At 36.8% G+C, this 12,464-nt stretch overlaps 1 protein-coding gene across 5 annotated transcripts in view; it reads right to left on the bottom strand.

Moving 5' to 3' along the window:
- The window catches only part of SEMA5A (semaphorin 5A), a 334,501-nt gene that overhangs the window by 209,992 nt on the left and 112,045 nt on the right, over positions 1–12,464 (bottom strand). For all 5 annotated transcript variants that reach the window (XM_035319102.1, XM_035319099.1, XM_035319100.1 and 2 more), the window contains exon 4: positions 1,492–1,591. In XM_035319102.1, coding sequence (XP_035174993.1) covers positions 1,492–1,591 — 100 coding nt within the window. The remainder of the gene's footprint in view (positions 1–1,491; positions 1,592–12,464) is intronic.

Here is a 12,464-nt window from a genome sequence, read left to right as displayed (position 1 = left end):
AAAAAAAAAAAAAAAGAACAGCACTATGGAAAAGCTCGACATTCAAAATAGAAATATATAATATTAAATAAGGAACAGAAAAATCTAACAAATTAATGAACACGTAATATCCATCTATGCTGGGCTACAGAAAACAAAGATTTCTGTTGTGCTTTTAACAATACTATTTTTATTTATGCAATTTTAGCCACAATAAGAGAGATGAAGCTGTGAAGTTGTAGTAACTTGCAGAGAAACCAAATGAATCCTATTGCTCCTACTGCATTGAGCCTTTTGCAAAAGGCAGAATTGGAAAGCAGTATTTTTTCATAGTCACTGACTATTCAAGAAAATCATTTGCAGCTTATCCCATAATGATTCAAGAAAGCACAAATTACAGATAACATATTCTTCACTGAGAATCAGAAGCTTAATTAACAGTATGGACAAAAAAGGGGAAAAAAAAGTCTTTTTTTTATTTTATTTTATTCATAGGTTATTGAGATCCATACAGTGTGCACTGATCCAAGATGCAACTTCATGTGACTGGGGAGAGGCTCAGACAGCTCTGACTTACACTGGCTGTCTTTATACAGCATTATGCCTCATTTCATTTGGCAGCTTACAGAATAGCAAATCAACATGAGCACACAGTAAATCCCATTTCAGGTGTGCCAGAAATAAGTATCTACTACATAAACAGAAATGTTTACCCCTTACAGGGGCAGAAATTTTTTGCAGTGCATTTTATGATTCCATACAATCAACCTCAGTTTCAACTAAGAAACAAATTGGGAAACAAATATATTTCTGATACATTTAGCATTAGAATATGAAGTGACTGGAACTTCATAAATTTTAGACAGTAAAATATATTCAAAAGGAAGATTTAAATAATAAGTTAGTTGGATAAAATCTGTGCCAACCGAAACATTTTACTATATTTCATATGCTAACGGAGGAAAAACTGGTGTTTAATGACTGACACTGCTTCAGCGTTGACACCAAAGACAGTGTCACTATTTATCACAGCTTGCAAAGTACTGTCTTACTGTGAGGAAATGATCATCACTGACTTCACCATTAATTCTGCAGACTTTAACAGTTTGTAACTGCAATGAATAATTAATTATTAGAATCACCCAGGCAAGAACAACAGAATTGTATAGCCAAAGTTGGGATCATTACAAGTTTTATGCTATACTAACTTTTGTCACAGTGTCATAAAGCATCTCCCTTGTTCTACTGTATGCATCTAAAGTTTGAGAGTACTCCAGGACATTCCTCTTTAAAATGAGAAAAGTATTCTACTGTGCATTCCTTGATACCAGGCACTCCATCTTCCAACTCTGGTCAGGAATAAGAGAAAGAAACACACACACACTTCAGGTGAGTGGGTGTGGAAAGCAAGGAAGTCACGGGAGCAATCTGATGTTAGAATTTGACTCGATATTACTTTTGAAAGAACAAAATCCAATCTGATGCAACGTGGAAAGAAAAGGTATTTCTCACCTTGCTCCAGCAATAAGCTCTTTTTGTCCCGGGTCAAATGTTAACTGTGAGAAGTCTACAGCATCTTCTGCTCTGAACACATGTAACCAAGGGGCAATTTCTAAAACAATGAAGAAGAAATAAATGTTACTGTAAACGTCATAGTTGTAATAGATCAGGTAGTCAGCATTACATTTGCAAATACTGTGGGGCTGCAAGTTTTCTTAGTATGGTCCTCTAAGGAAAGATAGGCATTATTACTACCATACCACATAATCTTCACCATAGACCTATAAAACAGGTTGGGCAGTCACCCAATAAATGTTTGAATGAAGTTTTTTAATTGTGTTCTGATTCATAAGCCAGATGTTTTTCCTCCTTAGGTAAAGCTGACAACAACACAGTACAATTACAATAAACTGGTAGATACACAAATGAAGTCAGATTAATTTTCCATGCATCAGAAGCAGATGAGGACTAGCATTTTTTTTTTTTTCTTTAATGAAGGTCCGACCAAGTGGAAAGCAATGAGGAAAATGAGCAAATTTGAATTTTCATCATTTTCACAATAAAGAGGTTGAGACATAAGGGAGGTAAGAAGGAACATGCTTGAAATTCAAATGAACATTTTTTTTAACCTATCTTTCTCAGACCAATGTAGTGTTACATGAAGCATAGTGCAGACAAGTGGATAAGCTGCTGAAATCCAGCAACAAGCTTTACTTTTAATCAGAATATGAATCTATTTCTAGTTTCAAAGTTAAGCACTCATAAATAACTGCATGCCAGCTCCTTATATATTTGTATTACTATTATTTTTACACCCACAACAAACATGTGGTTCTATCACCACAAACATTGTTCTGGGAACAGAGCAAGATTCGTTTACTTACTTTTACACAGACACACTGAGTTCCTAAAATTTCAATAATTATATAAATGGTTCTTTAAAGAAAGTGAAGTTGCAAAGAAGCCTTTTCCTCAAAAATCTTTCCCCCAGTTCTCAGGATATCAAAACCCTTTTATTTTATTTTATTTTATTCTAAATGTTTGCTATAAATCTGTTGTCTGGAACATATGCAAAAGATAAATAGGGCTATGTATGTATAACACAATGGGCTGTGGAACTATCAACTTAAGGACTACATATCTGAAAAAGACAATAAAAAAATACCAAAGCTGAGCATGGTCATGCCCATTTGAGACACAGAGTCAACACCAACCACTGAGAATGCCATGGCAGTGTCATTTTTGGAACTAGTATCCCCAGCTATGGCTTAGGTTGTCAGCCCCCATTATAAACTCCCTTCTTTGCTCACATGCATATTTTCACTTTTGAAAATGTTTGGGTTGAAATAATCCATGTCTGGTGCCTGTTTCAGGATGATTTGTTCTTAATTTAAATATTAAAGTTTTTAGCACAAGTAGGTCATCTATTCCTACGGAGAGGGCCCCAGAGAAAAATGTTATTCTCTGTCCAAATGTTTTCAGCTATTGCAGAGAAACATTAAATGTACTGTGCAGAAGCAGTAGTATCATATATTTGGAAAAAAACAGATGGAACCATGCAGTAGAATCACTTGGGTGTCAGAAAACTAACTTCTGCATTTTTAATGACAGCCTGTATGCATCTGGGCAATTACAGGACTGTAATGCCAGTTTGTACACGTTCTGCAGAATTTGTAGCTAAATTCACTGTTGTTTCCATCTGTGCTGGATAGGTTCTCAAAACAGGTCAGGAGAGTGGATGGGGCCACATATTAAATAACTATGGTTACAGCTGCCACCAGCTACTGCTACACATGCTGTGCATAAGACCTAGCAGGATTCAGTAAGAGAAAAATATATATTTACACTTACACACACACTATATGCCTATATAGCCTTATAAATATGTATCTATTTATATTTATGCATATAAGGTTACACAGGAAAGCCTGACATAGACATTTTCTAACATTTGTGTACTTGATTTTACAACCTCAACTGTTCAGTAACACCTTTCATATGAAATAATCAATTGCAAATTTCAAAAAAAAGTTGAGAAATCGGGTAGAACATGAAGATAAGGAAATGGAGATATAAGTCTTTAAGAATCTCACTCTCATTCAGGACTTTAAAGCTGCACAAAAGGCAGAAGCTAGAACCCAGGCTTTGAGACCAACCAAGCCAGAGAGCAGAGGAAGCACTAGGGGCTGGAAAGACAAACTAGGATGTGTGTTCACACCATAAGTCTACCAGGGAGACTGAGATTCAAGGAAGCAATTCTCTTCCACTAGCTCTGCTGTGTCAGCATGACAAAATAAAGCTTCAAGGTACAGAAAAGAAGCGGTTGAGACCATTTCCAGGTTTGGAGAAAGGGGGCAGAGGCCTGGTGGGGCAAGGCAAGCCCAGGAAAAAGTGAGAAGAGAATGAGGACTTGTTAAGAAATCTATCTGAAATCTGATTCCGCCCGGCACTCCAAACAATAAATTATCCGTTCTCTGTTGCATTCAACATCATTCTTGCTTGAGTGAATAAGAACAGGAAGAGCAAATGGCAGCAAGACCCATTCTTTGCAGCAAATGCTCTGAAATTGTGTCTTGTGTGCCGGAGTGCCATCATGTATCTCACAGAAACAAGCCTTTATGGAATAAACTTCAACTTTGTGATATTTCTGTATGGGAAAACTAACAAACAAAAACAACAAAGACAATCAAACAAAACACAACTGTTAAGATAAAAGCTTATTGGTAAAATTCTGCTCTGGGTTACAATAGACAAAGTTTTTTCTGTTGATTTAGTTGCAAAATGAGACATATCATCTAAACATCAAAATCTAGCTGAAAAGATGTAGGCCTTTCCATTTTGTTATGAATTATCTCCGTAGAGTCAGAAATGCGTAAGAAGCTATTAAAGGTCTAAAAAATATTTTTCTTAGAACTAAAAATTCATGGTAAAGTAATAATAATAATTTCATTTTATTAATGCTTATCACACTGATGCAACATGACTTTACAAAATAGCACAGCTATATATTTTGCATACTACAACATGATAAATAAAGGCGTAATTTAATTAAGCTGCCTGCTGACACGTAACCTTGCTGTACTGCTTGCTGATACAGGTGACAAGCTGCAGCAATCCCTCCATTTCACTTGCCAGTTCTCTCTGACTCCTAGCATTCCTTCCTCTTCCCCTACCTTCACCACAGGTGCAACAGAGTAAAACAGCTAGCCCTTCAGTGAAGTCTCTGTTCTCAGTCCTGATACTGAAAACAATTATTCAGACACACCTTCAACCTGATTTTCCCCTCTCACTTTTAAAGCCAAGTATATACATTTACATTCCCACTGATACCGTTCTCAGACTTAAAGCTGTGCATGCAAAAGTGTATATGTTGTTTTGTTTACATACAGTCATGACAGCAACAGGTCTCCAACACATGGTGGGTCCTTTCAGTACTACCATAATATGTTTCTATCATTAGCCAATACATCTCCCTAATATAGGACTGAAATCTTCAGGCTTTAAATGCATTCCTGAAAGAAAATGGATATTTTCCCATGGAATTAAAAGATTGGTATCAAAACAGTCAGAGAGAGCTGTAGTTGTCTCAAAATCTCTTGACATGCTGTGAATCACACAGTGTTTTTTTCAGGGTTTTCTGGGGTTTGGTTCTTTTTATAATAGCTTAGGAAGCAAAGTTTGCCATGGCTCATAAACCCTTGGCACAGCAAACACACTGAAGTCCCCTCAGCTTGTAGGAAAAGTCAAAGGAGTCTCCTAAAGAACTTTATAGACAAAGGAGGGTAGCAACCAAGGCAGGGCATGACAGCATTAAATACTCATACAAATAATGAAAATCCAGAAACCTGTCTCATTTTTGTTTTAAAAGTATTGTCTGCCCAACGGGCCCTGGCTTGTCTGAAGTACGTTGTCGGGCACTAGCCAAGGGCTGCTGAGCTCTGCAGTTCTCCACAAATAAACATTCAAGTTCTCTCCAACCTGGGTTTCATCATTCATCCCTTTAAAGAAGACACAGTAAACAGCCAAATAAATTGACAAATGACTAATAAGGAAGAGAACGGCTTGTTTAGAACTGAATTCAGAAGTGATCTTTAATGGTAAGTAATGAAATCAAGAGATGAGACTAAAAACATCCAAATTTCATTAGCAAATTAAGAGATATTTTAAAAAATCAGTAGTGTTTACAGTGTACATATATGGTACCTCATGTAATGGTGTCCTCTTGTGCAAAAAGAGCAAAAAGTTAAACACATGCAGAACTACTTTCTTGAAGAAACTTGAAAATAATAATAATACTGTTGAAAACTAGCAGATTTGCAATATTAACAGAAGTCTTTGGGTGGCATCGTTACAACAAAATCACTAATCTTATCATAAGAAAAATTTAATATACTACTGCATGCTGAAGTTATTCTAATTAAACGTATCTAATCTAATCTAAGGATGATAGGATAATCCCTGTCTTCCTGAAGCTGTATAATGATTTTAGCCTAGCTTAGATCTTCCCTTCCTGTGATACTTGTGTTACATTACCATCCTCTTGAAAGGGAGTGAGACAAGTCAGAAGCCTCTGCTATGATGTGCCACGCTGCCTCATTAACCCCAGGAGAATCCATCAAGTGAGCCACCACAGCTGGCAAGAGGCAATCCACCTGCTCACTCATCAGCGTGCCCTGTTCTGGGATTTATTTGCGGCACTTCACTCTTTAAGGATCAAGTTAGGTGCACAGGTGAACTCTTCACTATGACATTTCTGGACTCCATCGTGCCTAGCTATTTGTAAGTAAGGGCTGAGAAAAATGGGATATTCGTAAGCAATTTCTGTGTATCATTGGTGTCAATTTCAGTGTGATCGTTAAGTCCTCATTTTAAACTTCCCATTATGATAATAACAAATAATAATAACAAATTCACTCAAATTCAAAGATAATAACAACAAATTCACTCAAAACAACATCACAAAAACAAGTATTTCTCTGTCTAAAAAAAAAAAAAAAAGAGAGAGAAAAATAATGGCATGCTGGAGCCTGCTGCATCTTTCACAAGTCACTTCTGTTTATACCTATTTTCTTACATTTCCAATCAATGCTCTTTTCCAGCTCTTCCACTGTATTCCCCCCACACAGAAATGAATTGAACAAACCCTTGCCTGTAAGTTATCGACTCACTGCACATGAAAGAAGAAGAAGTACCACGACTCCAGTGAAGAAAGGAAATACGTGCAAATACTGTTCCACAGGTGCCAACAAAACAGAGAAGTCCATCAAAACAATTCAGCCAAAGAACAGCTGCACTTCATCCAAAACAAATCACAGTTCATCCCTACTTATCCAAAAGGGGATGAGGCTTAATGTGTCAACAACATAACTTACTCTTCTAGGATTTATTCAAGGTATGTTACTCGGCACTCATGTACAATGACTTTCCGTTTTAAGTAATTTTCAGCTCTAAGGCTTTTATTTTATTTTATTTCTTTAGGTAAATAGCTGGAAGAAACTGGCTATGTCCACACATGCATATCATATACAGGTGTTTGTTTCCTCAGATAAGCTTCTGAAAACACAGCTGTGAACAGACTTCTAGATCAGGCATCAAGGCTTGTCTGTGTGTCATTGTAGTGCTGAGAAACCTATGACAGACCTGAGCAAACTGCCTTGTGCATTACTCAAGCTGCAGTGACCTGAAGGTTCACCACAACTTCTTTACTCTACTTTTGGCGCATAGCATTTAAACTATACACAGTAAACACTTATATTGTGTTTAAACCCATACAATTACAGGATACTATTTAAATTTTTGTGAAGTCTTCCTTTACATGTTTGCATTTAATAACTTTAAGTCATTCTTCACATATTTTTACTTACTTTGGACCAAATTCTTTATCTATACTAGCCTAGCACTGTTGCACAACATGCCAGAATGAGCTTTTTCTTGATGGAAATATTCCTGTTGGATGCATTCACAATGAAAACGTCAAAAGTGCCTTTTTTCTTTTTTTTTTTTTTTTTCAGAGAGAGTAATGCAAGACAATAAATAATCATGAAATACTCATCTAACAAATATGGTAAGCAGAGCAAATATTTTCCCATTTCTCTTACAGAAAAGGCTCATTCTAAGAGTTAGAAGTAAAAAGCAATATTCTAATTATACCCATCTCAAAATCTGAGCACAAACATCCACCCATGCCATTCTTCCATAAAGCCTATGATAGAAGCTGAATACTTTGAAGATAGCAGCCTACTGCAAAGCAGAGAAAGGCTCCTTGTTATAGGCTGCTTTTCCAAAACCTGTAATTCCAGACATATGCTTTCTATATGCAATGGTATGTTGGCAAATCTGCTTCCAGGACCCTATGCCTCCTTAGCTTTACTATCCTGGCTGCTTAGGCAGGATGTCTTGCAGGACTGTATCACTAAGATGACAGTGTCTTGCCCATGCTGTGTCACACTCTTTCACAGGAGATGGAGCCATGGTTTGGGAAAAAGCCCACAGGGTGCCTGCTACCTAGGCTATGCATGCTGACTCCCTGTAGGATGCAAAGCCAGGAGCACTCAATATAGACAGACTCAGATCAAAGTTCTGAACATTTGTTAACTCTTTCTACATGATTCATAATTCTGTCCTTCTTTACTATGCATTTAAGAGGCAGAGGAATTAATTATTAATGCTTCTTACAATAGCAGAGCTTAAAGGCAGTACTTAAAGACATTGTGTTTTAGTCCCTTAGTTGATGTTATGTATGAAGTTATGAAGTTAAGAGCAAGAAAATACAGAAGTAATCTGACCTTCATATACCAAGCATGAATTACAGGCCAGGAAGGTGCCTCTGGTTCTTTTTCTGTGATTTTTAGTACACCAGTAGGACAAACTACTGCATTACAAATTTAACCAAGGGGGAGGGGAAAAAAAAGAAAAAAAATGTAATTATTTAGCATTTAAACTTACAAAACTTACAGAAAGAGACAGCACTGAAAAGAGACTGCACTTTAAAATGTGCTGTACTAAAAAGTTAAAAAGCCGAGCCAAGCCCAGCTCAATACTCTGGTGAAATTCCTGGTCCGCCTGTTACTCAGATTGAAACATGTTTGGCATGTCCACTTCTTTGTATATATGCTACAAATATCCAGATGTCAAGCTTAAGGATGGTAATGGATGTAACAGATCTTACAGTCTTTGCTACCTGAAGGTTCTAATAATCTAAATGGAGTGGACCAGAAGCAGACTGGATGTAACACATACAGAGAAAAGCACAAATTCAGCAACAAAAAAGTGGCATCTCCTGATGTTATTTCATGCTCCCCTGTAGAATGAAAGGAATAGGACACCAAGGTCTATTAAGCACATACTCAGTATCACATTTTAATAAAAAAGCCATTGCATGCAGCCCTCATCATACAGAATGCACTTACATTTGTGTACACCACTTACTTTAATAATACAGATTTAAGAGAATGCAGACTGCAAACTTCATAACTGGGGGGGGTGTGGCCCCCCCCCCCGGCAGAATACCAATAGTATGCAAACAAAAAATGCTAATCAAATTGAAGATTTAAATAATTATTATAAAAATTAAGGATACTTTAATGTTGATAATACATTGAAAAAAATAAAAAATAAATTGATTAGGTGATTAAATAGTAAAAGAACTATGAAGTTTCTAAAGCAGGGACCCAAAAAGAAACAAGAAAATAAACCATAATTTGTGCCTCCAAGGAAAAAAACAAACACAACTGTACAGACAAGATTAACTAATGCAATCAAATCCTTCACAAAAAAAAAAAGATGGAGTTACTGTTTTGCTATGATTAAATCAGCAACCACAAACTAAAAGATTCCTCTTTTAAGTTTTACCATACTATATTAGGTTCCCCTTTGGAAAATGAAAACATGTCAGATCTCCATCTGCAGTTCAGAGCTCATCTTTGCTAATATGGAATAAAAAATTAATAATAATAAAGCCAACCTCAAACTATGGCTTTTTTTCAGGACCCACTATTCTGGAGGTCTCTTTAGACCATGAACAAAGCAGCTGTCTGTCTTCTACTATCCATCACAACCTAACACCATCCTGAAGTTTGCCTTTCATTCCAAAGACAACTTCAGAAATCAAGAAATAAATATGCAGCTCTGGCCTTATCTAGAAGATCTGCCAGCTCCCCAGACCTCTCTCCACTTTAAATCATCTGTAATAAAACAAATCCTAAGACTATAAATCCCTTGACATTATCCAGAAAGTTCACCAGCTGCTTATTGGGTCTCTGCTTTTTAAAACAGCTATTACCAGCCTCATGACAATTTTGGAGATAACAAAGCAGGTCTATACGTAGTTTGTTTATTTTTATTGGGGAAAACAGAAAACAAAGCATACTTAAAGTATCAATCTCTTGACTTAAAACAAGTTCTATATCACAGAAGAAAGAACTTGAACTTCTTTCTTAAACTTGCTGTAAATTTACCCACTTCTACCCAGCTCCTCACATTTTTCATTGGTGCTCTCATTAGTCACAAAGTCACGGCCTCAGCAGTCAGCCTACAGCTCTCAAGGCAAGGGAGATGCAGTCACAGCAATTGCCCTTCCCTGGTTCCTTGACCTGCTTTTACAATCTGCTTTAACCTCCAAAGTCTCAAGGTCTAAAACCAAGCCCACATTCCTGTTTTCTTTGCCCAGTGAAAGCTACTCCTGCTAGAAGCACATACTTCTGCATTCTTATGTGTATGCATATGTCTTTTACTGGGATAATTAAAGGGAATTTGGGTTCTGACTGTCTGTGCCCTCAGGGAAGAGACAGTAACATCTGCTGCAATGACTAACTTATTTCTTATTTTTCTGAACAAGGGGTTTGAATTGTTTATGTTTCATTGTTCAAACACACACATTGCATACAAATGCAAGGAATAAGAGAAAAAAGATTGAACTCCCACCTAGATGAAAGCAGTTTCAGTGCTACAAGCTCAGGTTTTATACGCTTAGGATCACTTGAGAGTTCTACAGAAATTACACAGTGCGTGGTATCAGCCACAATATCCAGTTAAGAGACTTTTTTCTTTTTTTTTTTCTCTCTCTCTCATACTCAGAGACAGTATGAAACTAGAGAGAGAAGAACAATAGAACCTACTTTGCAAAGTTATGCTAGCCAGCTGGCTGAGATATCATTAACCATACTCTTCCCACTTCTAAGAAAACAAACCCTTGACTTAAACATGGAGCACCTGATGTTATAATGTTTTTAAATCACACAATATCAGTCATCTGAGGATAACATTGTATTTAAAAATAATAGCTAGGTATGCTTCAAAACTTTTTGAGTTGCCAAGAACTGTGCTTAAAATCTTTCTGTTGCCTGATCTTCATCACCTTTTTTTGAACAACAAATGTGAAGTAACTTACAGACTGTTGTGTAAGCCATAAAATGAAACAAGGATTTTCAAACCTAATCCACTTTAAAGCAAAAAGCCTACTAATCTTTTACTAACTGTCCAAACTAGGAATCATAAAAAATATCATGTTGCAGACTACCATGAAGAAAAAAAATATATTAAGGAAAAAGGAGATGGGAAGAGTCAATACTGAAGCATTTGGGATCTGAGGGCTCAGTTCTGGGTTTTTCTCCATGATGCCTTTAAATACAACACCAACTTATGTTTCCCTACTTGCAGATAGCATTCAACTGTCATTCTAATTGTTTTGCCATTGCACACATCTGTTCGCAATATTTTACAATGAAATATTCGTATCAGCCTGAATGACATCACCTTGAGATAAACTCAAGCCCATTGCTGTAGAAATGCAGTAGGGATTGCAATCTACCCTCTCACTGTTTAGATTCTCCGCTGTCTCAGCTCTTGAGAAACTGCTGTTCTCACCATAATCATTAAACTTTTTCCATTTTGTGAAGCTGTCAGAAGCAGATTTACCAACCACCCCTCTTCTTGAATTGTGTATGCACCTGGCTGCATAACAGAGAGGAGCTTGGGGCAGTGTTAGAGAAAACAAACACAATGGAAAGAATTTCCAGGAACGGGCACCTACAGAACCAAAAGACTGGTATTAGCTGCCATGTTTGTAAGGGCAACTAAGGTGTCACCTCCACTTCAGTTCACAGCTAGGACGAGTTCTTCTGCATAACAGTAAAATGCTTAACATGTATTTAAGAGAGAAGCTTTGATAGGTATCAAAGAGATCTGAGGGATCACTGGAAGCTACTAAAGCCAATTTAGTATAGTAGACTATGTGTATTAGAATGGTTTATGGGTTGTATCACTTCAACCAAGAGTCTTATCTGTAAACACAAACACATACTCAAGCAAAGGATGTGGTATCCAGGCCAAGAAAATAAATCACACACAAACTGTACTTTAAAAAGCAACAGATATAAGACTAAAGCTGACCAGAAGCCTGTCATTAGATTAGAGGTAGACTCAAGCAGAAATGGGATAACATTCAGCTAAGGAGTCACAAGAAGAAAACAAAGCATGAAAACCAAGTATGGTGTTAATTAAAAGTGCTGATGCAAAGTTTCAGAGAGTTTCAGAAAATTTTCACAAAATTTTCTGGACCAACAACAACATAGTGAGAAAACAGTAGGACTAAGCTCATGTCTGTAAGAGAGGGAAGCCTGGGGGACAGCATAGGTATGGAAACTATTTTATGGAAGATTTAGAGGGTACAGACGGAAAGGCTAGAATGATGGGAACACACTTGGGGGAAAAGAGAACAAATGCAGGAGAAGACAAAGGGGGAGAGAATGCCTCAGTAAAACACACTAACGATATTATCCTGCCGTGAACTTAAGTTCCTTCTGTTGTAATATCCTGTTTGCAACAGCTGCTAGCTTAAGATGGTCTAGAACAAAAAAAAAAAAAAAAAAAAAAAAAAAGTGTAAGAAATCTAATGTAGACAGCAGTGGTATTATCAAGTCTTAACATTATGTCTCAATTCAAAATCTAAAAGTGAGAGTCTAAGCCTGAAACACATAAGAGCAGAA

This window comes from Oxyura jamaicensis, chromosome 2 (assembly GCF_011077185.1).
Source record: "Oxyura jamaicensis isolate SHBP4307 breed ruddy duck chromosome 2, BPBGC_Ojam_1.0, whole genome shotgun sequence".
In the NCBI taxonomy this organism is placed as follows: Eukaryota; Metazoa; Chordata; class Aves; order Anseriformes; family Anatidae; genus Oxyura; species Oxyura jamaicensis.
This window is presented reverse-complemented; position numbering and strand designations above follow the sequence as displayed.